The 26,136-nt window shown below is 40.7% G+C and overlaps 1 protein-coding gene across 2 annotated transcripts in view; it reads right to left on the reverse strand.

The window, feature by feature from the left end:
• The window catches only part of PUS7 (pseudouridine synthase 7), a 55,127-nt gene that overhangs the window by 14,538 nt on the left and 14,453 nt on the right, over nt 1-26,136 (reverse strand). The window contains exons 5-10 of one of the 2 annotated variants that reach the window (XM_015095257.4): nt 23,149-23,293; nt 18,409-18,426; nt 16,896-17,007; nt 14,767-14,844; nt 977-1,105; nt 206-331 (exon numbers count right to left, since the gene is read on the reverse strand). In XM_015095257.4, the coding sequence (XP_014950743.1) occupies nt 206-331; nt 977-1,105; nt 14,767-14,844; nt 16,896-17,007; nt 18,409-18,426; nt 23,149-23,293 (608 nt within the window). The remainder of the gene's footprint in view (nt 1-205; nt 332-976; nt 1,106-14,766; nt 14,845-16,895; nt 17,008-18,408; nt 18,427-23,148; nt 23,294-26,136) is intronic. The other variant, XM_004007838.6, reaches the window with a different exon arrangement.

The raw sequence follows: 26,136 nt of genomic DNA on the forward strand, positions 1-26,136 counted from the left end.
CTTGTACGTGAACTATCATAAAACAGAACAAAACTTATGGAGGCTATGGATCAGTTGGTCATCTAAAAAGATTCTTTTGGTCCAGTTTTCCAGGAAATCTAGAAATAACTAAAAACACCACTGACCAAAAAAAAAAAATCCTGCTTCTTTTCATTTTTTAATGAGCAAGTTCTTTCAGACAAAAATTAAGAAATTAAATACAAACCTTCCAACTTGATATGTGGGGACAGCTGTTGTTCCAAACCTTTGCATTCCGTAGTAGTTGATAAACCCAATCTCCTTGAGAGAGTTCATGGCTTGTTCCACTTGGTTGTCAGTTCCTGTTATATTTCTGTGGGGGGCCCAAATGACCCAGAGAAAACAATTTACAGGCAAGCACACTCAGGGATGCAAATCATAAGTGACACAGCTTGGCTCCTGTGCTTTTCCCTTGTTCCATGGAGCTTTCTCTCTACCTCCCAAGGACTTTGTCTTTCTAAAAATTGCGAAGTGTACACAACACAAAATTTACCATTTCAGCCATTTCTAAGCATGCGATATGGTAGCACTAAGTCTATTCACAGAGCTGTGCAACCTCTACCACTACATGTTTCCTCAACTGCTTCATCTTCTCAAATTGAAACGCCAGTTACTGAACAGTAACTCATCTCCCCACCTTACACCCCAGGAAACCTTTATCCTACTTTTTTGTGTCTATGAATCTGCCTATTCTAGGTAGGTGGAAGTGTAAGCTGTCTTTTGCATTTCAAGGAGACTGCCTCATTCCAAAGGTGGCGCTGAGTGAGTAGAGGCGTGGCTGTACTGGCACAAACACTACAGCTGGGTTTGCTCTCCCAGCTCCATCGGACCCCACCTCGTCTTTCTGGCCGCCAAGACCATTGGTGCCAGCTCACTGGAACTAACAATCATGCCAAAGGGACTCGAGGTGACCCAAGAAGATCCTCCCTGGTCCGTACTCCCCGTCGCAGCTCTTTACCTGAGGACGACCGTGAAGTGATTTCCTTGAAGCTCTCCCAATTTCAGAGGGTTTTTCTGATAGCTGAAATTCCCCAGCTTAAAGTTCATCAAGCACTTGTTCAAGTGGGCAAGTCTTTGTGCAGTTATTCTAAAAAACACAAAATGTAAAAGGAGCAGAAAGATGGTCACGGCCTGTTGCCTGGCTAATATGATCTAGGACAGTTTATGACAGAAAATGGCAGCTTAAAATGAGACTAGCAGCTGTGATGGCAGAAAAGAAAGGCACCAAGGTCAGTGGGATAAGCCTATCTTTCATTCGCCTCTGGAGTGTTCGTCCAGCCTGAGGACACCTGTTCCTACTGGAATGATGTAACCTGGGCCATCGTTATATTCTTAAGAGTCTCATGTTACTTGCATACTGATAATGGAACAATTCTGTTTGAAATTTTCTACTTTTTGTGAGGGGAGAAGGGTGAGAAAGGGAGCAGAGAGCAATTCCTACAGGTAAAAAAGTTCTTACTAAGCATGAAAAAAGAATCATAGTTTCATTTTTGTCCATCAGAAAAATATTGTAATCACACTACAGAAAACTTGGAAAAGTACAGAGAAATACAGAAGAAAACAAAACTCAGTCTCATCAGCTAAAAAAAAAAGTTAGTATCTAACTTTGAATTTCCTCCTATCCTTTCTTTCTTAAACACACGTCAGATAGATATATGTACATGATCTTTATCTGACTACATATGTTTAGTCAGAATCACATAATCTATACTTTCCTGCTATCATTTAAAAGGTATTAAGTTTTCATGAAAAACTAACTTCTTTAGCAATACACGTAAAAAAAGAAGTACAGTACTAGAAAGCCTCTGCTGTAACTCTGTCCCTCAATACCCCGCTCCACTGGCAGCCAACACGAACAGTTTCTTGTATATCCCTCTAGAAACACTTTCTGCACAAGTAAGTGTTCCTATTATCTTCTCTCTCTCTCTCTGGAATTTCTCAGTAAGCTTCTAATATATGTTATATGGACAGAACTGCTTGACAGATTTTCACAAAGTGAATGCAACCATGTAACCAGCACCCAGATCCTCCCTTTTAAAACACAACTTTTTTGTTACAATTACAAATTGTTTACTATCTTCCTTTATTCACAGAAAACTGGAAAACTGCCTATTAGAGACCTGCCTTATCCAGAGAGTCCTTTCAGAAGGTCCTCGCTCTGTGAACAGGTGCACAGGGTGGCCGCCACACTGCCTAGATCTTTTCTCTGGCCTTCATCTGACCAGCCCCCTGGGATGGCCATTTAAATTGCTACCCATCTTCTGCTATTACAAGAAAGTACTCTCTAACAAACATCCTCATACACACTTCATGGTACACCTACACAGGCGAATGATTTAGATATGTTCATATCTAAGGAGAAGTGGCGGATTTTAAATTTTAACCCCTACTGTCCTCCAAAAAGGTTATACCAATTCACACTCCCATATGTCAGTGCCTACTATCTCATGCCTGTCTCCTCACACAGCATGTTATAAACCTTATTTTAGCTCTGCCAGGCAAAATTTAAAATGCTATTTTCATTTTTTACTTACCTGCTTCTTACTATGGGAGAATTTAAACATTTTTTCATGTCTTGACTGTGGAGTACCTATTCTTCCTACTACCCCTTTTTCTATTGGATTGTTAATATTCTTCTGTTTTCATAGATTAAGGAAATCTACCCTTTACCACTCAGTGAGAAAATATTATCTCCCATTTTGTGAGTTCACTTAATAATATTTTTATACTTTGGAAGATTTCCCAACTTAAAAAAAAAAACTGGTAACACTGTAACGAAGTCTTATACTTTACACTCAGATTTACCAATTGCTAACATTTTCCCACTATACTTTACATGTATTTCTAGACATGTGAACACCCCTATACCACACATACATGCGCATGCACACACACACACACACACACACACACACACACACACACACACACACTCTGAACCACGTGAGAGTGAGCTGCAGCCTGGGGACATCTCACCCTTAAAGAGAGTGCAGTATGTGTCTCCTAAGAACAGCAGTCTCCCAAGCCACTCACCACCGGTAACCCTCAGGGAGCCTATGGGAATTCAGTGCTACCAAAGAGCAGTTCAGATTCAAACTCACCCAATTCCCCCATAACATCACTGAGATTTTCTGTGTGTGTGCTTAGTCGCTCAGGTGCGTCTGACTCTTTGCGACCCCACGAACTGTAGCTCACCAGGCTCCTCTGTCCATGGGGATTTTCTAGGCAAGAATACAGTAGTGGGTGCCATGCCCTCCTCCTGTGGATCTTCCCAATTCAGGGATAGAACCCAGCTCTCCCACACTGCAGGCAGATTCTTTACAGTCTGAACTACCAGGGGTTTTTAATGCTACTTATCTTCAGGATCTAATCAAAGACCAGGACAGTCATTATTTCCTCAACAGTAAGACTCCCATAGGTTATGCTCAAAATCTTACTGTGAGGAAACAATGATTGTCCTGGTTCTTGATTAGATCCTGACGTTAAGGAGCTTAAAAAAAATCTAAGTGACGTTACTGGGAGGAATTGGGTGAGTCTGGATGTGGACTGCTCCTCAGTAGCACTGAATATTCATTGGAAAGACTGATGCTAAAGCTGGAGCGCCAATACTTTGGTCACCTAATGTGAAGAGCTGACTCACTGGAAAAGACCCTGATGCTAGGAAAGATAGAGGGCAAAAGGAAAGGAGGGCAGCACAGGAGAAGATAGTTAGATAGCATCACCAACTCAAATGGACAAGAATCTGTGCAAACTCTGGGAGACAGTGAAGGACAGAGGAGCCTGGGATGCTGAAGTCCATGGGGTCGCAAAGAGTTGGGCATAACTTAGTGTGAGTGACTTGACACTCATGTCTTGGTGACTGAGCAACAACAAAAAAACTCCCACACTCTGGGGGGAGTGTCACCCAGGAGATGCTGAGGGCTTTTCAGTGTATCACAGCAAAATGGTACCTCTCCCTCCTTTTCCTTTTAAAATTTGTAACCTGTGGCGTGCCATTTTAAACATTCTGTGCCTAGCCTGTTTCCCCACTGTCTTTCATCCAGCTGTTTCGACGCCCAAGGATAGCTGCTGGCAGGTGCAAACATTACTGTGCTGACTGTGAAAGAGTGTTTGTAAACCACCCCCCACTCCATTCCTCCTGTATCAGTTGACATTCTACAAACAAGGACTAGATAGTAAAATTTTAATTGAGAGTTTTTAAAAATAGCTCTGGGATCAAAGCTTTACTTAGAAAGGGTGTCCCTAGTTGGAGATTATTTTTTTAAACAGTATCCCCAGGTATAAGTAGAGTGCCTTTTTTTTTTAACTTTTTATTTTGTATCGGAGTATAACCAATGAACAAACAATGTAGTACTTTTACACTTGTTCAGTTGTTGCTTTAGAGTAAAAAGGATACTTTTCCTTCTGTTTCATTTTGGCTTACAGTAGTGATGTGTCTCATTTACAGCACTGCTGGCCTCCATGCAATCATTAATACACTAATCTTCACTACTGGTCTTTTACAAAAGACTGGTCTTTCACACGGGCTGCAGCAAAAAAGGAAAGAACTCCGGGCACAGGGGTTCCAGGGCTTTGACTGGGAGTCTCTGTTTACTCTCCCCAGTCAACTGCTGATGCCAGAAGTGGCTCATTTAGAAAGGAGGGGGATGAGGTCATGCTCTCTCCCTCGGCTTTAAATTATGGACTCTTTTCATCCTGGGCCACAAGGAGACTAAGGAAAGAGGGGAAAGTTTTTCACACACAAGCCAGTAACTGCATCAGCTGCTGCTCAGTGGCTTGGGTTCTGCATTTTAAATTAACAGCATCACATGTTCCTTTTTGTTTTTGACTTTTTTTGTTTTTTAAAGGTAGATTATGGAGTATAAACATCACATCAAAGACTTGGCTACAAAAAATAAATCCACAAATTCACTAGCTCAGAACATCTTTTCTCTGCTGATTTTAAATGCTACTTTGATTACACACTAACTGTGGACATATCTGGGTCTGTAATTATTCTAATTCTACCCATTTATGTGTAAGTATCACACTGCTTTAACTGCTATACTTCTATAATAGGTTTAAAATATACTGTGGCTAGACAATCATATGTAAAAAAATGAAATCAGAACATTTTCCAACATCAGATACAAAAATAAACTCAAAAAGGATTAAAGAGCTAACTCTAAGACCAGATACTATAAAACTCCTAGAGGAAAACAGGCAGAACACAATTTGACAAAAATCACAGCATTATTTTCATAAGTCTGTCTTCTAGAGTAATGGAAACAAAAGCAAAAATAAACAAATGGGATCTAATTAACCTTAAAAGCTTTTGCATAGCAAAGGAAACCATAAACAAAATATAAAGACAATCTACAGACTGGGAAAAATACATTTGCAAATGATACAAGCAACGATGCTTTAATTGACAAAACATACAGTTTATACAGCTCATTATCAAAAAACAAACAGCCCAATCAAAAATGGGCAGAAAAAAATAAATAAACCTTAAAAATGGCCAGAAGAGCTAAACAGACATCACTCCTAAAAGACATACAGATGGCCAACAGGCACATGAAAAGATGCTCAATAATGCTAATTATTAGGTAAATGCAAATCAAAGTTACTGAAGGTGCCACCTCACACTGGCCAGAATGGCCATCATGAAAAAGCCTACCGATAGGGCTTCCCTGGTGGCTCAATGGTGAAGAATCCGCCTGTCAATGCAGGAGGCATGGGTTCGATTCCCGGTCCAGGAAGACCCCACACACTGCAGAGCCACTAAGCTTGTGCATGCCACAACCACTGAGCCTGAGCCACAACTACTGAAGCCTGTGCACCCAACAGCCCGTGCTCTGCAACGAGAGAAGCCGCCACAGGGAGAAGGTAATGCATTGCAACTAGAGAGCAGCCCTGCTCACTGCAACTAGAGAACGTCTGCACAAAAACACACACCCAGCAGAGTCAAATATACATTAAAAAAAAAAAAAGAACAATAAATATTGGAGATGGTGTAGGAAAAAAGAGAACTCTGTACACTGTTGGTAGGAATGTAAACTGGCACAGCCACTATGGAGAACAGTATGGAGATTCCTCAAAAACTAGTGACAGAGTTGCCACGGGAGCCAGCAGCCCCACTTTTGGGCACACACCCAGAAGAGAGGAAAACTCTAATTCAAAAAGATGCACGCACCCCAGTGTTCACAGCAGCACTATTTACAGCATATCAAGACATGGCAACAACCTAAATGTTCATCTAGAGATGAGCAGCTAAAGAAGATGCAGCGTATATATACAATAGAATATTACTCAGCCAGAAAAGAACAAAATAATGTCGTCTGCAGCAACATGATGGACCTGGAGATGATTATCCCGAGGAAAGTAAGTCAAAGACAAATATATGATATCACTTACATGTGGTTAAAAAGAAAAAGGAGCTTATTTACAAAACAGAAACAGATGCACAGAGAAAACAAACTTATGCTTACCAAAGGGGAAAGACAGGAGGGAGGACTAAATTTGGAATGTGAGATTAACATATATACACTACTATATATAAAACAAACGAGGATGTATTACATAGCACAGGGGACTGTATTCACTACCTTGTAGAAACCAATGATGGAAAAGAATCTAAAAAGAATTTGTGAAAAAAAAAAAAAGAATTTGTGTTTACATATAACACAAGTATAAAATCGACTTTGTCGTTCATCTGAAACAATGTAAGTCAACTGTACTTCAATAAAAATAAGTAAATTGCTCTAAAAAAAAGCGAGGTGATAAGTGAAAGAAACAGATTATTATAAATCCAGAAATACAGTGGAGAGTGTGATAAAAATGTTTTAGTAATCGAAGTGTACAATTTACTCCAAAATCACCATGGGACTGTTTTAATAAAAGTATTTTAAATGAGATATATACATATATATTTCATTATAAATTTTTACACGAATCCCCCTTTATTAGCCATTTCTTCCAGAATTTTTATGGTTAGTTCTGACACTTTCCCACATTACGATCAGCTTGATTAGTTTGAAACATTCTATTGGTATTTTCATTTAGTATCAGCATAAATGTACATGTTTATTCATTAAAAAACATTTATATGTATTCAAGAACAGATTACAGCATTCATTTACTCAAGTTCTTTTACGTCTATCAATAGCATTTCAAAGTTTTCTTCACAGAGAGAGATCTTACACTTTACAAAAATTTTTGTTTCTAGGTATGTTCTTTTCTTCACCTTCTGTGTAAAATATTTTTTTCTGCTATAATTTCTAACAGGCTATCATCTGAATAGTGATTTTTGTACATACTCTTTCCTATCTTGCATAACTTTCAGTTAACTCCTTGAATGGAAACAATCATACATCAGTAACAAAACTGCAGTCTGGCCTCCTCCTAATTTTTACATCACTTATTTCCTAATTATTCTTTGTATTACAGAATGCCAAGAACAAAGATAAGTAGTAGTAATAGTGTGGTCATCTCCATTTTGTTCTCAGTTCTAATAAAATGCTTCATGGTTAAACAAGATGTCTGGTTTTTCACTTGCACATTTTGCCATTTTAAAATATTTTCACATTTTCTTATGTTAGTATTCATCTTTCTCTACTTTAGCAAAGAGAGTTTTAAAAAATTAGAAATAATCAATACAGTAAAAAATAACTCATCAATTTTAATTTACTTAGTCATTCATTTTATTTAAGACTTTTCAATTTGGGTCACCTGGGTTGTTGACAATTTTTTTAAAGCTAAAAATAACGCTACACAGTACATCACTGTGCCTCAGCAAGTGGTTTTAACTTTCTTCTGAATTCAAGCGTCCTCTGAAGAGCTGAGAACTATCAGAACAAAGGGCGTCTGAGCTTCAATTTGTTGACTACACTTCTCTCTTTACAACTCTGGACTGCATGGTGTTTCTCAGAGTGGGCCCTTGAGCGCATTCCTATTGGCTCTTATTGCCAGGAGCCATGTTCCAGCTTTGGCAGGAAGTAACTACAGGGGTTGGGAAGGTCTGGATGTGGTTCCTGGGCCCTGGGCCTGCACGAGAGGCTATTCTGCCCCTAAGTGCCTGGTCTAGAGACCCATGCCCATATTTAGACTCCGATCCTAATTACAGAAGCTGCCCCACAGGGGCCTGCGCAGCCTCCCAAGTCCCAGCATTACATGCAAAACCACCGAGGAAATTTTATTCTACTTCTTCATTAAAAATATGCTGTTACTGAGTTAAACTGTTTACAATCCACCATATAATACCAGCTTGCCATTTCATCTCAGAGAATTCTTGTTTCCCCATATAATACCAGTTTGCCATTTCATCTCAGAGAATTCTTGTTTCCTTGCTGAAAATTTAGCCATATTCCCTGAAGGCAATCAATTTCTTCATGCATTATCAATCAATCAATTTGTTTCCTGGTTCAATATGTGCAGAAGCAGCCTGACCAAATTTCTTAAGGAAAGAAGTGTCACTGTCCACTAATTATTATAAAACGCAGGAAGCTAGCCAGAGAAGTAGGCAAACCTCATATTCCATTACCCTCTCCTGGCCCTGAATGCCCTGTCCAATCCGAGTACCAAAAGGTGTGAAGTGGGTCTGTACCAGCTCGGGCCAGCTGCTCAGGGGAACCACATCCTTGACTTTAGACATATGGAGATGATGGCAGACCCACAGGGCATCAATTAGTCCAGAAACAGTATCCCAAAGGGTCCAGGAAGCAAAGGATCAGGATGAACAGTGGGAGGAAAGGGAGGAGAGAGATCCTCTTTGGTCAGTAATTCTTGCTATAAAAATGGACAGGAAATTTAAGAGTCAAGAGGAAAGAAGGAATCAGATAGGCAGCTTGGCAGTTCTGGAAAGAGATTAGGGAGACTGCTTCCCAACAGCCATGAAAGACAGCTTAGTTCTTTTTTTTTTAATAAAGAGCTAAAATGAACATAACAAAAAACTTACATTTTAAGCATTATAAAGTGTACAACTTGGGGGGTTTTAGTATAGTCACAATGTTGTGCAACTGTCACCATGATCTAATTCCAGAATATTTCCATCACTCCCAAAAGAAACCGTACACCTATGAACCCCCTTCCCTTTCCCTGCGACTCCTAGCAACCACTAGCCTACTTTGTCTTTACAGATCTCCCTATCTGGGACATTTCATACAAACATAATTATATAATATGTGGTCCTTTGCGTATGACTCCCCTTACTTAGTTTACACAGTGTTTTTTAAGATTCATTCATGTTATAGTATATATCAGGGCTTCCCTGGTGGCTCAGTTGTTGATCAAGAATCTACCTGCAGTGCAGGAGACCTGGGTTAGATCCCCAGGTTGGGAAGATCCCCTAGAGAAGGAAATGGCAAACCACGTCAGTACCCTTGCCTGGAAAATCCCATGGACAGAGGAGCCTGGTAGGTTACGGTCCATGAGGTAGCAAAGAGTTGGGCACCACTGAGCAACTAACACATGTACTTCATTCTTTTTCACGGCTGAATCAAATTCTACAGTTGATTCTTGAATACACAAAAACATGTATCTGTGAATCCCACTAGCATAGCAGAAAGCAAGAGAACACTCGGTTCTTGCTGGTGTGGGTGCTCCTTGAGAACTGATGGGATGAAGTTGACAATACCTTTCATGATACTGTTCACAGTTTTAATTTTGATGATCCTGGATCAAGCTCTTTGGTTGTAAGTTCATAGCTATCCTGTGAGTAACTTGGGAATACCAAAATCTCACTTTTAAACGCCAGGAGCCAACCTAAGCAGCATGTTGCACAAAATGCCTTTATTAACAAAGCCAGGAAAATACTGGCCCAGGCTCAGAAAGGAGACTGGCAGGAAGAGGCAGGAAGAGAAACAAATCATGCTGAATGAGGCTGTTCCTGCTTGAGATCCTGTGAAAACTACTAGGCGACTTTGGAGAGTTACATGAAGCTGAGAAGCTGCTTATCCCAAACATTAATCAATTCAGCAGTAATTAAAATCCTTGCGTGGCAGAGTGGGTTTATCCTGTCTACCAGTTCTCACGGGAAAGGCCAATCCACTTGGCCCCACATATCCATTAAGCAAACGAAGGGAGTAGCCTGCATCCGTGAGATAAGTGCTATGTGCTTTCCAAAGGCTAACGTTTAGGTGTTTAATATGGTTTCTTACTAAGTCAACAGGAAGACGATAAAGGCAGCAAAGGTCTATGAAGACAGAATCGCAGTGTGATCAAGTATGACACCTGGTGGCTGACTAGGAAGAGACGTATACCTTCATTCTTCGAAGATGTCACATCATAAAATGCAATACAAAATAAGGAGATGCTCTGTTTTGACACTGAATATTAGCAAATTTTTTTTTTTAAGCTTAAAATGTGTCAGGAAGGATTCTGAAGAAGAATAAAGGTGATAAACTGGTACCACCTTTCTACAGGGCAATTAAACTCTGGATCAAAAACCTAACATCTACAATTTCACACTCTATTGCTAAGTTTATCTTTTTTTTTTTTGCTAAGCTTATCCTAATGAAGTTATCACAGACGTGTGCCAAGATTTAGCTACCAATATGTCCATCATGGAACTGCTTATAATAGCAAGAAATGGAAAACCATGTAAAATTAAAAAACAGAGTAACAGCTCATAAATTAGGATACACTGGAAAAGAACCTGGTGCTGGGAAAGACTGAAGGCAAGAGGAGAAGGGGGCAACAGAGGATGAGATGGTTGGACGGTATCACCAACTCAATGGGCATGAGTTTGAGCAAACTCAGGGAGATAGTGAAGGACAGGGAAGCCTGGTGTGCTGCAGATCATGGGGTTGCAAACAGTTGGACATGACTTAGCAACTGAAGAACAACAACATATACTTAAATATCTTTTGCTACACGTGACCACCTGACCTGCCTCTTGAGAAATCTGTATGCAGGTCAGGAAGCAACAGTTAGAACTGGACATGGAACAACAGACTGGTTCCAAATAGGAAAAGGAGTACATCAAGACTGGATATTGTCACCCTGCTTATTTAACTTCTATGCAGAGTATATCATGAGAAACGCTGGGCTAGAAGAAGCACAAGCTGGAATCAAGATTGCCAGGAGAAATATCAATAACCTCAGATACGCAGATGACATCATCCTTATGGCAGAAAGTGCCACTAAAAAGCCTCTTGATGAAAGTGAAAGAGGAGAGTGAAAAAGTTGGCTTAAAGCCAGAAAACGAAGATCATGGCATCCGGTCCCATCACTTCATGGCAAATAGATGGGGAAACAGCAGAAACAGTGTCAGACTTCATTTTTTGGGGCTCCAAAATCACTGTAGATGATGACTGCAGCCATGAAATTAAAAGACTCCTTGGAAGAAAAGTTATGACCAACCTAGGTAGCATATTTAAAAGCAGAGACATTACCTTGCCGACTAAGGTCCATCTAGTCAAGGCTATGGCTTTTCCTGTGGTCATGTATGGATGTGAGATTGGACTGTGAAGAAGGCTGAGCGGTGAAGAATTGATGCCTTTGAACTGTGGTGTTGGAGAAGACTCTTGAGAGAGTCCCTTGGACTGCAAGGAGATCCAACCAGTCCATTCTGAAGGAGATCAGCTCTGGGATTTCTTTTGAGGGAATGATGCTAAAGCTGAAACTCCAGTACTTTGGCCACCTCATGCGAAGAGTTGACTCATTGGAAAAGACTCATGCTGGGAGGGATTGGGGGCAGGAGGAGAAGGGGGCGACAGAGGATGAGATGGCTGGATGGCATCACTGACTCGATGGACGCGTGTCTGAGTGAACTCCGGGAGTTGGTGATGGACAAGGAGGCCTGGCATGCTGCGATTCATGGGGTCGCAAAGAGTCAGACACGACTGAGCGACTGAACTGAACTGAACAGGGAAAGATGTACATCATTTACTGTTTGCAAGAAAAAACACACTTTATGTAAATATTTTAGTTTTAGGAAATAAACTAAAGAAAACTAAGGAAAAAAACCTCTTCCACAAAAAATACATCAAGTCATGAACAAGGCAATCTGAAGAAGTACAAACTGTGGTGGTACTTTCATTTTCTACCTAGTGTTTTCTGTGTTGAAAACAAAACAAACGAATCTATCTTTAAATTTAGGTGGAGAAATTCAGAGCCAGCTGGCCGGAAAGCACAGGAGTTGACTACGGTATTTCAGACACTAAAGAGAAGTCAAGAAGCTTCTACGCCCCATATCCAGAGTATAGGAAAGGCTGACTCCCTGAGCCACTGCCAGTCCCCTGCTCTCAGGAGCTGCTGACCAGCCCATCACCCACACAGGCTATTCAAATCTTCCCACTGTTTTCAAGTTCCCTTTCCCACTCCCATCCCCTTTACTCTCAGCAGATGACCCCACTTTCCACGCGTCTCAGGCACAAAGAGATCAGGGCAACAGGTGCGAGTGCCAGCATCTTCAGGCGTCACCTCCTGCTCTGCCCCAGACATGGCACCACGCACACTGCTAGTGATGTCGTATTGTAGAGAGCAGATGTTCTCGACCTGCCTTTATGTCTTTACCATGACCTCATGCTCAGGGTCCAAGGTCAAGGAAGAGAAGGGCTGGAAAATCCACTAGGAAGCAATTGGGAACTCAATCCTGACACTATCTCAAATGAATCAGAAGGTGGGAGGGGAGCCAAATGGCAGGGGACTGGGGGGCGAAGAGGAGGTGCTACCTCAACCTCTTTATGAAAAGACAGGGGAATTACAAGCACATGTATGCCTTTAAGTGGGGATAGTAAGCATAGATGACTTTAGAATTAACAAGTGGGTAAACTAAAATGCTGGACTGGATGAGTTACAAGCTGGAAACAAGATAGGCAGGAGAAACATCAACAACTTCAAATATGAGGATGATACCACTCTAACGGCAGAAAGCAAAGAGGAAATAAAGAGTTTCTTGGTGAGGGTGAAGGAGGAGAGTGAAAAAGCTGGCTTAAAACTAAATATTAAAAAAACTAAGATCATGCCATCCGGGCCCATCACTTCATGGCAAATAGAAGGGGAAAGGGTGGAAGTGAAAGTGACCGATTTCCTCTTCTTGGGCTCTAAAATCACTATGGATGGTGACTGCAGCCATGAAATTAGAAGACAATTGCTTCTTGGCAGAAAAGCGATGACAAACCTAGATAGTGTGTTGAAAAGCAGAGACATTACTCTGCTGACAAAGGTCCACACAGACAAGCTTTTGGTCTTCCCAGTGGTCACGTATGGTTGTGTGAGTTGGACAGTAAAGGCAGAACGCCAAAGAATTGATGCCTTCAAACTGTGGTGCTGGAGAATACTCCTAAATATCCCCTGGACAGCAAGGAGATCAAACCAGTCAATCAATCCTAGAGGAAGGACTGATGCTGAAGTTGAAGCTCCAGTATTCTGGTCATCTGATGAGAACAGCCGATTCATTAGAAAAGTCCCTGATGCTGGGAAAGACTGAGGGCAGAAGGAGAAGAGGGCGTCGAGGAGGAGATGGCTGAATGGCATCAATGATGCAATGGACATGAACCAGGGAAAACTTCAGGAGATGGTGAGGGATGGGGAGGCCTGGGGTGCTGCAGTCCATGGGGTCACAAAGAGTCAGACAGGACTGGGTGCCTGAACAACAATAAACTGTACATATGCAAAATGTACAGGTCTTAACACGTGAATAAGCCTGTGAAGCCATCCCCGCACTCAAGACAACAAGCACCTGCAACCCCCATTTCCTCCTGCCCCGGTACTTCTTCCCCCCGCCATCCTCCACCTCAGGGGTACGTAAGCATGGACTCCTGAGCCTGTCTGACCGCCGGCTTTCTAGAATCAAGGATGGACACCTGAGTCTGGCCACCCGTCCTTCTAGAATCTAGACCAGTGGCTCTCAACCAGGGCTATTCTGCTCTTCAAGAGACATTTAGCCAGGTCTGGAGACATTTTTGTCTGTCACAGTGCTGACATGAATAGGGGGAAAGTTACTGAAATTCTGTGGTAGAGAGAGACCAGGGCTGCTGCTGAATGTCCTAGAGTGCACAGTATGGCCCCTTCAACAAGGAATTATCCAGCTCACAGGGTCAGCAGTGAAAAGGCAGAGAAGCCCAGTTTAGATGAAAACTCGAGCATCCAGGGAACTCCCTGGTGGTCAAGTGGTTAGACTCCACATTTCCACCGCTGAGGGCTTGGGTCTGGTCCCTGGTTGGGAACTAGGATCTCACAAGCTGAGTAGCACAGCCAAACTAAACAAAGAAAAAAACCCCGAGCATCCCATTTTCTGTGAAAGTCTCCCTGGCCTGCCCCCACAATGAGTGCCACACTTTGTCAGCAGGTCTTGCCTAACACCCCAAATACACATCTGTTCTAGCATTTACATCACTGTGTGTAAGTTCTGATTTACCTGTCTGCTCCATCATAATTCCTTCAAAAGCAAAGACCACCTTTTTCCTTTGCAGATCTTCAGTGTATAACAAAAGAGCTCATTCACTGTTTTGTAATTAAACTTTAAAAAACTCATATTTAACAATCAATGAATAAGAGACAAAAGATAAAGAATATATTCACATATTCTCTTGGTTCTACCACACAAATCCTTTAAAAATGACATAAATAATACCAGCTTGCTGTGAAAACATTAGAGAATGCAGATAAGCAAGAAAAAAGAAACATATAGAAAAGCAGTTTTTTGAACAGACAGAGGCATTATCTAAAGCTGGAAGAGGTAAACCCCACAGAGCAAATCCTCGAACTTGGAAATACAGTGCTAGGATTTTTACAGAACGAACCCCAGTATGTACTCCTACTTACTTGAGAACAGCAATCTCCTGAACGGTTATGGCTCTTTTATCTTTGGTTCCCATGTAGGAGAATATGTTTGGCTTGACTCTGATGAGGCAAAAACAAAACCATACAAAGTCACATACCGTTAGGAAATCACGCTTCTCATAATTTAAGATTTAAAATAAATATACTTAAAATAGTAACAGAGTAAAAGAAAAGTAAGGAGAAGCTTTATTTAAAAATATATCCAGGAAAACATAAATTAGTATTTCTTAAAAGCTAAGAAACTAAATGATGCCTGGACAAACTCCCTCCTTATCTCTGTGTGACTTGGAATGTGTCAGAAAAGGAAGTAATGCACTTTCTGTTGATTTCATACAATTCATATAATTATATAACCAAAGGTAAAGAACTATCCATCCTAGATGTATCATGTATCACTTCAAAAATTTTGTATTTTCAATTTCTAAAAGTTAATATTATATGAATTTCCCATAAATATATGCTATTTCTTTGTATAAAGCCAAATGCTACAACAGGAAACAGAATAGTTTTAATATGAAGATACAAGTAACCTAGATAACTAAGAGGAATTTAATAAAAACTGTTCCACATGAATAGGAGAGAAACAGGAAGGATTTTTGAACTCTGAGCAATCCAGATCTCATGGGAGCTCCCTTCCCTTCTCTCATTGGAACTGTCTTCTCCCCGGGGTTCAGGGACAGACAAGGCAAGAGAGAAAGCTAGCAGTAAATAAAATGCTGCTTTATTAGGTACTGTGTCCTATGGGATGAACTGTGCTCCCTTGAAATTTCTGTGTTGAGGCTGCCTCCCAGTAGCTCCGAACCCAGCAGGATTTGGAGCCAGAGCTATAAGAGGTCATTGAGTTAAAACGAGGCCCTCATTCGATAAGACGCGTGTCCTAGTACAACAAGAGGAGACCTGGCCTCACAGAGGACTCTGGGACACACACACTCAGAGGCAAGGCCACGGGAGGGCACAGAGGCCACCCGCAAGCCAAGGAAAGGCCTCCGCGAACGACCAAACCTGCCAGCGCCCGCAGCCTGGGGCTCCCCGCCTCCACAGTTTAGGAAAACGAAGGGCTGTTTTTGAAGCCACTCACTTCGCAGCATCTTGTTGAGGCAGTCAGAGCAAACTAACACAGTATGTTTGTGTTTAAACCAGGTTAAATACACATCAGAAAGTACATTTCCACTGTGTACAGATTTGCTCTGGGACTTGAATCCATTTCTGATAATAAAGCGGCAACCCGGCCCATCCTCAGAGACCCAAATTCTGTTACATTTGCATTCCTATGAGAAAAACTGACTGGTCTCAGGTTTCCAATCCAGTTGACTTCTAGGAGTTCAGAACTCAGATTTAGCAACAGACCTCTGCAACTACATCAAAGTATGCGTTTTCAGGAGAGACAGTTAATTTGTCTTTTTTTCCGTAAATATTTATTTTTGGCTGTGCTGGGTCTTCACTGCTGCAAGTGGGCTTTCTCCGGCTGCTGCGAGCAGGGGCTCCTTCCTAGCTGTGCTGTGCAGGTTTCTGACTGAGGTGGCTTCTCTTCCTGCAGAGCACGGGCTCTAGAGCATGTGGCTCAGCAGCTGCAGCTCCTGGGCACTAGAGCACAGGCTCAATAGCTGAGGCTGAGGTACAGGGGCTGAGTCGCTCTGTGGTATGTGGGATCTTCCAGGATCAGGGATCAAACCTGCAACCCCTACACTGGCAGGCGGATCCTTAACCACTGGATCAGCAGGGAAGTCCAATTAATGTTTACTGTAGCTGGATGGACTAGTAACTCTCTACTATATGTAACCATTTACTTAGAGAATTGTCATTTTGAATCACTGACCATTTGCAAGGAGGTTAAAGAAAATTAATTCAACTATTGTCTACAAAAACTAAAATTGGGAACTCCCTGGCAGTCCAGTGGTTAGGACTCAGGACTTTCACTGCTGTGGCCCAGTTTCAATCCCTGGTTGGGGAAGTAGGATCCCACAAGGCACAGCCAAAACAATAAAAAAGACTAACTGGGAGGTACATTTGCTACCTGTTTGCCTATTTTCCCATTCCCTTTTCATCAGCATGGAAAGAAAAAAACGTTTCTGTGTTTTGATTTTGCATAGGCACAAGAACAAGATACTAACCTTAAATATTTGGACAACAGATTAATAGCATCCATGGTGTCTTTGTTTTCCTTGTACAGTACAAAGTGACAGTAACTTCCCCTAGATTTTGGCCAAGAATGTTTCCTTGGATCTTTGAAAAAAAAAAATTAAATGTTATGTACACCATAATGAACGTTAGCAGAGTTTTTCCTCATGAAACTCTACAAGATCATTTTTGCTAGAGAATCCTTGAGCGAGAAATCAGATCCAGACTGACAAGAAACACAGGTTAGATGGTTATAGCTGTGTGGACCACAGGTGTTATTAACTTCTCTGATTACATAGTTATCTGTCTCTATTTGACATCAAAAGCGACAAGTACAGGTCATATGACAAGTGATTAAACCTAATAAGCAATCTTCACACATAGAAACACAGAGGAGTCCAACCATCCCCTGGTTTAGTTGATAAATAGGTGTCTGAAAGGGGATCAATAGGCTCTCCAGAATGTAAGCAGGCCAGGAGGGCACCAGCAGTCGTGGAGGAACCCACAAACCTTGCCTTGTCTCGCCAGTTAGGCGTTCCCACAACAAGCTGGCTTGGTGACATGGTGAGACTTTCCAAAGGCCACTTCTGTCACAGAAGTTTAGGTAACAGTAGGTCATTTACAAAGGTCTCCAGACAGAGAGAGCAGCTGGCATTCAATACCTAACTGTCAATCTTCCGGTGAGAGGAGACTTTAAAAATTAAAAGTCTGAGCCATTGCTACTTCAACTGCTCAACTTTTTAGAAACTGACAAACATTTCAAGACTTTGGAGAATCTGACTTTACAGCTGTTGTTTTAAACATTTAAATTACACCACTAGAAACATCTATTCAAACAACATCAAGATTTAGACTTCATTGCTGAAAGGTGTTCTGAAAAATCAACACTCTGGGAAAAATGTGTAAGCCACAACTGCACTTCCCAGATGTTGCGCAAGAATGTCCATGAGTCTCCTGTGACGCACAGATGCGGCCGTTATTGACAATGCATCTAACTCACTTCATTTCTCTAACTCGTTGAAAGCATACACTGCGAAAAAATATTTCACACAATCCCTAGAAAAGTCTTTGTCTTTCAGAAATGTTCCTTTTTCTTTGTGCCTAAAATAACCCTTTAGCATGAACTCATGAATTCTTCATCTTTAGAGACACAAGAAACTTCTGGTACTAAAGTTACTGATACGCCTGCCTTTGCCAAGGCAAAAAGCATTGCTTGACAGGTTAGTTATGTAAGCTACAATGTATAGAACAACCTGACCAATTAAGACATTCGGAAAACTGCCACAGGGCATATGCTTAAAGTATTATAGAAAAAGCACTGCAAGTATTTCTTTGGTTCTTGATGTGAAGTCCTTACAACTCATCCTCAGGAAACTGTGAACAGGGATACTATTTTTGGTTTTCCTTCCAGCTCCCTCCATTTACGCAAAGCTGTCTATACTTAGTACTTGTGACAAAATCCATTGGCATTTCATTTTACCTACGTGAAACGCCAACCGCTCTTACCTGCTGCAGTTCTGACCTCTGTCCAAATGCACAGCATAAAGAGCACAAGAGAGCAGTATTTAATTTATAGTAACATTAAAGTGCTTTAGAAGTGAACATGCAAATGATCGCATGGGAAGGTGCTACCGAGGAACTCCTACAGCATCTGGTGGTTATGTGGTGGGTTGACAGCGATTTAGACATTAACAATGGAATGTCGCAGAGGCAAACAGTGAACAAGAAGAAAACTCACCAACAGGTTCAAGCCTCCCTGTCTATGCCCTCACAGTGGCCTGTTCATTGATCCTCAAAGCTGCAATGTCTGTGCCCACAGGACATAGCAAAAAGTGTGAGACTGGATGCAAAATGCCTCCCCATCCAGAGATTTGTTTTCTTAAACATGGGAGGACATGTAGCAGAACACTATTCGTAATTATCTTTTGGTTGTTGAGGCTGCAAGTGATGACTGTTTTGTATTGTGCTTTTCTGTGTTCATGAATTTCCTGCACTGCTTTTATTTTTAAAAAATGCAAAAATTATGGAAAACTTTTCAAACCAATAGATAAAAAGAGGCTGAAGAGACGTCCGTCGAATGCAATGTTCTGACCTTGTCTGTATCATGATTTAAACGAGTCCTCTATATGCAAAAGGCATTTCTGAGACAATGAGGGAAAAACTGAACATGCACTGGGTATGAGATATTAAGAAATTATTATTGATTTTGTCAGGAGGTGATAATGGTTTAGGGCTTTAGTCCTCTTCTATCAGATATATGCTGAAGTATTTATGTGTGAAATGAAGTACTACATAGGATTTTCTTTAAAAACACCTCAAGAGAAAAAAAAGTGGGAGGAACAGATTCAACAACAAAATGTTAATAGTACTTAAGATGGTTGACGGGTACACAGAGGTTCAATATACTACTTCCTTTACTTGTCTGCATGTTTGAAAATGTCCACAATAAAAAGTTAAAACAAATTTTGTGATAAAAGCTGATGAAGTGTAAGCTACATTTTCCTCTAACTACCCATTTGTTATATTTAGTGACAAGAAACAAATGAAACCACAAGACTAAAACACTAAGTGCTATTACACCTTACGAGAAACCATGACAACCGATATGAGTTTGGCTCACAAACATGCATCTTATTAGCAAATCCAAGCAGTGAGCATGCATTCAATTATCTCCTCGGTAAATGACATACAAGGATTCTTTTTCCAAGTGCACTTAGTACACAAACTGTTGATAAGCATATGTATTTATTAACTGGAAATGTTTTGAGTAATAGAAAATCAGTGAGTCTCAATTTCCTTTGGGAGATTTGTTTGACTTCATAAAACTCCAAATCCTTGGAATGCTAGGTAGCAATTTAAGTGAATTTAAAATAACTTTCACACATTTTTGAGACACACTGATTTAAAATGCGAAAGCAAAGAATTCTCAGGCTAGGAAGCAACCTTCTGATGGTCTGATACCGCAGCCCCAGGGAGAGGAGAAATAGAATCCAGATAAAAAAGGAAACTACATTCAGGAAGATTCATGTATTGAGCAGAGATCCACATGAATAAAGAAGGAAAAACGTTTGTAGCTTGAGAAAGACGACAGGATGGGTAGCATGCAGAACATTCTTTCCTTCTCATTCAAGACAATTTCCCCTGCGGCACCCCTGCACACCCACCCTGCAGCTTCCTCTGGGTCCTGCTCCAGCCACCATCACCCAGCTCCTTCTCCATCAGCTCTTCCCCTTCAACCTATCAATATGCTCAGGGCTCTTGCATTTTAGTCAAACCTACGTCTCCCTCTCCTTAAGCATGTTCCTTTTCTTCGTCCTTCTCTTTATGGTGGATTTATTATCTTCCATCCTAACCTACTGTGTGAACTGGTTTCCAATAAAACTGCTCTGGCAAAGATGCCAATGATCCCCAAGATCCTAAAAATCGGTGGATGTGTTTCAGAGTTCTTGCTGGACCTGTCTGTAATATTTTCCATGGCTAATCACTCCATCACTGAAATCCCCTCTTCCTATGGATTCCATAACACCAGTCTGTCCCAGAAAATGAACTTTTTATCTGTCTGGCTCTTCCTCCTTAGTTTCTGCAGACTCCTAGATATGGGTATGCCCCTGGAAACCATTAATTTCATACAGAATGGATTATCTCTACACAGTACATGGCCAAAAAAAATTTTTTTTTAAGTCTTTAAAAAGTTTTTTGGAGACGTACACTATTTATTTCAAAATATAAGTTAATTTACCTGAGTACATGGTCTATGATAATTATACAGTATTTTCAGAAAAATATCATAAGTACACTTTGGTAGATAAATCAATGTGCCCTGTCTATCAGGTTGGATTAACACACTAAATAACATTAGGGTTAAAAGACCTGCTATCAATAATTTGTGTTTGGCCACTATGATTTAGAATCTATCACACCTGTATTTTAGGCTGCGTGGCTCTGTCTGAGGGTAAGAATGTTGCAAACCTGCTACATAGTGCATGACCCACCAATAACAACCTACGTCAGGGTTTGGTAGTAAGGGAGCTCAAAACAATCCAACTTAGCTTTGCAATGAGGCTTTAAAAGCTAATCTGTTCAAATGCCAGGCAAGGTGCCCTAGTAGGACGAGCTGTCACTGTTTCTGGGTTCTGTCTGTATAGGCAAGAACTGCCATCTCCACACACCAGCTCTCCCTACGATCCCAGAGTTGCTTACTTGAAGTGGCCCCTAGCTCGCAGGTGGGGGCCAGACCTGGAGATGCTCACTGGCTCTCCGGTGCCAGTCGGGCCTCTGAGGAGGTGGTAGAGAACACGCAGAGAGCAGGCCTCTAGTCCATCTCTGAATAAATGCCACAGCCCCTCAAGCCCAAAAAGGCCAGATCTTCGCCCACACACTGATTCCACTGGACCTGCCTTCATGTTTCTTTTTCATAGTGAGAAATTAATATTTTATTGAAGATGTGAGAAGAGAAAGGGGTGGTTCATATCACACAGCTCAGTACCTCACTTGGAAAACCTTAAGGACATTTTTTATTTGGGGGTAAAAAAAAGGAAGGTGTGATGTGGCGTAGGCACAGAAAAGGTGGATAAACACAGAACACCAGAGATCTGGAGGGGCAAACTGCTGGCCACTGTGGCTGCAAATACCAAGATCACAAAACAAAATGGTTGATCCAAGGAGGAGCAACCATTTCCAAGAAGCAACCAGTCTGAGAAACATAGGCTTCGCCTTTTCCAATCTGCTTCCTCAGGACCACAGTTGTCAGAACAAGACCCTGCCTCTTCCTCCTGCCTTTGCAAAAAGGTGGCTGACCGATGAGGACTGCCTCTCTCCAAGGAACATCTCCGCAGCAGCCCTTCTCAACCTGGGTTCCTGAGAGAATTAAGACTGAGTGCAGCAAATCATCTATGTAGGAATTCACCTTCTCTCCTCCACTGCTAGATAAGTTACCAGCCACATGCCACTTGCGGGAGAACAGAAGAAACAGTCACTCATGTCACTCCCCACTGGGCTTCATTCCCCCGGACAACCCTGGCTGCAGAACAGCTTTCAAAGTGATATTTTATACTGTCACTCAGACATCAAAGAAACATATAGCACTCAAGCCATGAGCCTCTGAACTGAGAAGTGATTAACAACTCATGCCCTCAAGCAGTCCCAGAACACATCCTCTACCTGCCCTTTCTGGTTATCTGCTGTGAAGTGACCTCCAACCTCCACTTTCTCCTCCCCACTGCTCAAGGATTCTCACTTCTATGTCACTATCCAGATCTACTGACTTGATGACATGATTTTCTCAGGCACAGCTAAATCTTATTTCTGCTCCCATTTTTCTCACATACTCTCCTTTCACTAGAACCATAGTTATAGACAATTAAGGCTTCATCCACTCACAGCGTTATCCCAAGAGAATACTGACAAAGCCCTGATGGTTTGGACAATCTTCTCTTATATAACAATTGTGGAGTTTTACTCCAACAAATATATCTAGAAGTAACTCTTCACTGACAGGTGTCATCAACGGTAGAGGAGGAGGTGAAGAATTTTCCCTTTTGTAATTTTCATAAAAATTTTATCTACTGATCTGACAGATAAAAAAAGAAAAATTATCATCCAATATTTCTTAAGGTTATATGCAAATAGTTATTTTCATGGCTGTAGAACATAGAACATAAATAAACAGGATTCACTGACAACACACCCACTTCAAACAAATGCTACTCAGTGAAACATGGGCTTTGGTGAATGGGTGGTTTTCTATATAGTCCATGTTTTTTATGTGTAGTCAATAAGGTACTCACGATTGGAAAGCAGCGGCACTGTCAATATAGGGAGTTTGCAGAATATGCCACTGGGAGGGGTGACAAGCAGTTTCTGTTCATTTGAAAGCTTTCTTACCTCCATTAAGAGGACAGAATGAACAATATTCTTCTGTCTTCTTCTTGAATTACCACTTGGCCTGCTCTGCTCTTCAGGGAACGTATTAGATTACATAAGACTTTCTCTCTGGCACCACTATCATTACAGCAAATCCGTACTCACGTGTAAGACCTACTGCCCCCTTTACCAGACACATGATTGTGTGATTGTGATTGTGATTTCAGATGCAGGATTGTTCTAGCATCTGAAAGACTGTTCACCTTCTTTGAAGGAATGGTATGGTCAATATCCATCTCGGAACAACTGCAAAATGACCCTTGAGTGTGAACAGGCAGGGAGAATGAGGAGGCAGAAGAAAGGCCAGGCCACAAGCCCACTTACTCGCCAGAGCCTTTTTTCCAGCTGCATGATAGGCTACTATATATTTCTTCCCCTCTCTGTCTTCTGTTTTTGTCTCTAATCCTGGAAACAGAGATTTAATCGCTTGATGGATGATGGTTCTTTTCTCTTTGGTGTCCTCAATAACCTATTAAAAACACAGACAATGATACTCACTTAACAAACATTAAATAAAGGAAATAATGGAAAAGAATTAGTAAAAACACTACTTAGCTTAATAATGATATAAAATAACCAAAGTACAAGGGTACAATTTCAGAAGTCTTTTTCTCTTTAGTTATTTTTTTATTGAAGTATAGTTGATTTACAATGTTTCAGGGGTAGAGCAAAGTGATTCAATATACATATATAATTACAAGATATTAAATATAGATAGCTCCCTGTGGTATATGGTAGGTCCTTATTGTTTACTATACATATACTAGTCTGTATCAGTTAATCCCAAATTCCTAATGTATTAGTCCCTCACCCCTTTCTTCTATGGTAAACTTAAATTTGTTCTCTATATCTGTGAGTCTGTTTTGCAAATAAATCATTTGTATCATATTTTAGACTCTACATATAAGTGGTATCACATAGTATTTACCTTCCTCTGTCTTACTGCCCTTAGTAGATCCCTCCATGTTGCATATTATTTCATTTTTATTGCTAAGTAGGATCCCAGCATATATATGTACCACATCTTAGTTACCCATTCATCTGTTGAAGGATATTTAGGTGCCTAAATATCAGAAATCTTTTAGACCTTTACAAATTGCAAATCATAAGAACCCATTTACTGAGTTTGTCACGCTGCCAGGTACTGTTACCAATCATTTTACAATCATTGTCTTATTCAATCCCCATCAGTTCCCTATCAAGCCACCAGCACATTTATTTAGAGATGAGGAAAGTGAGGCTGAGAGAAATTAAGATTATACATTTGGAGGGGAACAGAGCCAGATGTGAATTTCAGGCCATCCAACTCTATAGCCACCCATCACAGACGATCCCTTTCAGGGACTCAGCTAAACAATGAACACCTCAGGGCTTACAGATGGAAAAGCAGGTGAGCTGTGTGTTTGGGGATATCAGAAACTCGATTCCCTGAATAATGCAATCTAATCTACTCCTGCGTCTAATGAACCCTGCCCTATACTGAGGAACTTTATAATGACAATCTAGTATATTTGTTACTAAAAGAGAAAAATCTACATCAAGAAAATGTAAACTAACTAGTTATACAACTGTTTTTCAATTTCTGAATGTATCTTACACTGAGAAATACATTTCATACCTGGATTCAGGATCCAGCAATATATATTAATATGCGATAGGTTAGTTGCTAAGTCGTGTCTGACTCTTGTGATCCCATGGACTGTAGACTGCTAGGCTCCTCTGTCCATGGGATTCTCTAGGCAAGAATATTGGACTGTGTTGCCATTTCCTTCTCCAATATATTAATATGTGTATGCACCTTATTAAAAATCTAAAAAAATGTACAGAACAGTACTTAACCCTTGTAATGTGCAATGCACTGTTATTTCCTATTTCATTATGTTATAAAAATGTTGGTTAGCAAGAGCAGTTTCTCTGAAGAGGTAAACAAAAATCAACGAATCTCTGGCCAGGCGTTCCAAATGAACAAAATAAGAAATGAAAGAGGAGAAATAACAACCAATAACACAGAAATACAGAAAACCATAAGAGAATACTGTGAACAACTACACGCCAAAAAGTTTCTTTGCCAATCTAGAAGAAATGGACGAGTTTCAAGAGCAGACAGTCCACCAAAACTGAATCAGGAAGAAACAGATAATTTGAACAGACAGAGCACTAGAAATGAAACAGAATCTATAATAAAAAATACTCCCTGCAAACAAAGGTCCAAGACCAGATGGCTTCACTGGGGAATTCCATCAAGCATACAAAGAGAAACTTACACTGATCCTTCTCAAACTCTTAAGAGGAGGGAACAGTCCCAAAGTCATTTTAAGAAGCCATCATCCCATACCAAAACCAGAAAAAGACACTCACTATAAAGAAAAATATTATCTTTGATATAAAAAATTTTAACAAAATATTAGCAAACTGAATCTAACAACACATAAAAAAGATATACACTATAATCCAGTTGGATTCATCCCAGGCTCACAAGGAAGCCTCAACACATGCAAATTAATCAATGTGAGGGACTCTCCCTCACATTTTAACTGCAGTCCAGCAGTTAAAACTCTGCGCTTCCTCTGCAAGGGGCACAGGTCTGATCTCCGGTAGGGAAACTAAGATCCCACTAGCTACGGCCAAAAAAAAAAAAAATTAACGTGACACACCACATCAACAAAAGACAAAACCATGTGATCATCTCAATAGATGCATAAAAAGTATTTGATAAAATTTAACATCCATTCATGATATAAAGTCTTAGCAGAGTGGGTACAGAGTACAAACAAAAGCAAAAACTAAACAAACGGAACCTAATCAAACTTACAAGCTTTTGAACAGCAAAGAAAACCATAAACAAAAATGAAGACAATCTACCAACCGGGAGAAAACATTTGCAAATGATGTGACTGACAACAGATTCACTTCCAAAATATAAACAGCTCATGTGGCTCAATATAAAAACAAACAAACAAACAAAAAACCCAATCAAAAATTGGGCAGAAGATCCAAATGGCTATTTCTCCAAAGAAGATAATACAGGTGACCAACAGACATGTGAAAAGATGCTCAACACCACTAATTATTAGAGAAATGCAAATCAAAATTTCAATGAGGTACCACCTCACACCGGTCAGAATGGTCATTATTAAAAAGTGTACAAATAAATGCTGCAAAGGATATGGAGAAAAGGAAACACTCTTAAACGGTTGGTGGGAATGTAAATGGTGCAGGCACTATGGAAAATAATCTGAAGGTTCCTCTAGAAACTAAAAATAGAATACCATATGAACCAGCCATCCCACTCCTGGACATATATTTGGACAA

The sequence above is a fragment of the Ovis aries genome, chromosome 4 (genome assembly GCF_016772045.2).
Source record: "Ovis aries strain OAR_USU_Benz2616 breed Rambouillet chromosome 4, ARS-UI_Ramb_v3.0, whole genome shotgun sequence".
In the NCBI taxonomy this organism is placed as follows: domain Eukaryota; kingdom Metazoa; phylum Chordata; class Mammalia; order Artiodactyla; family Bovidae; genus Ovis; species Ovis aries.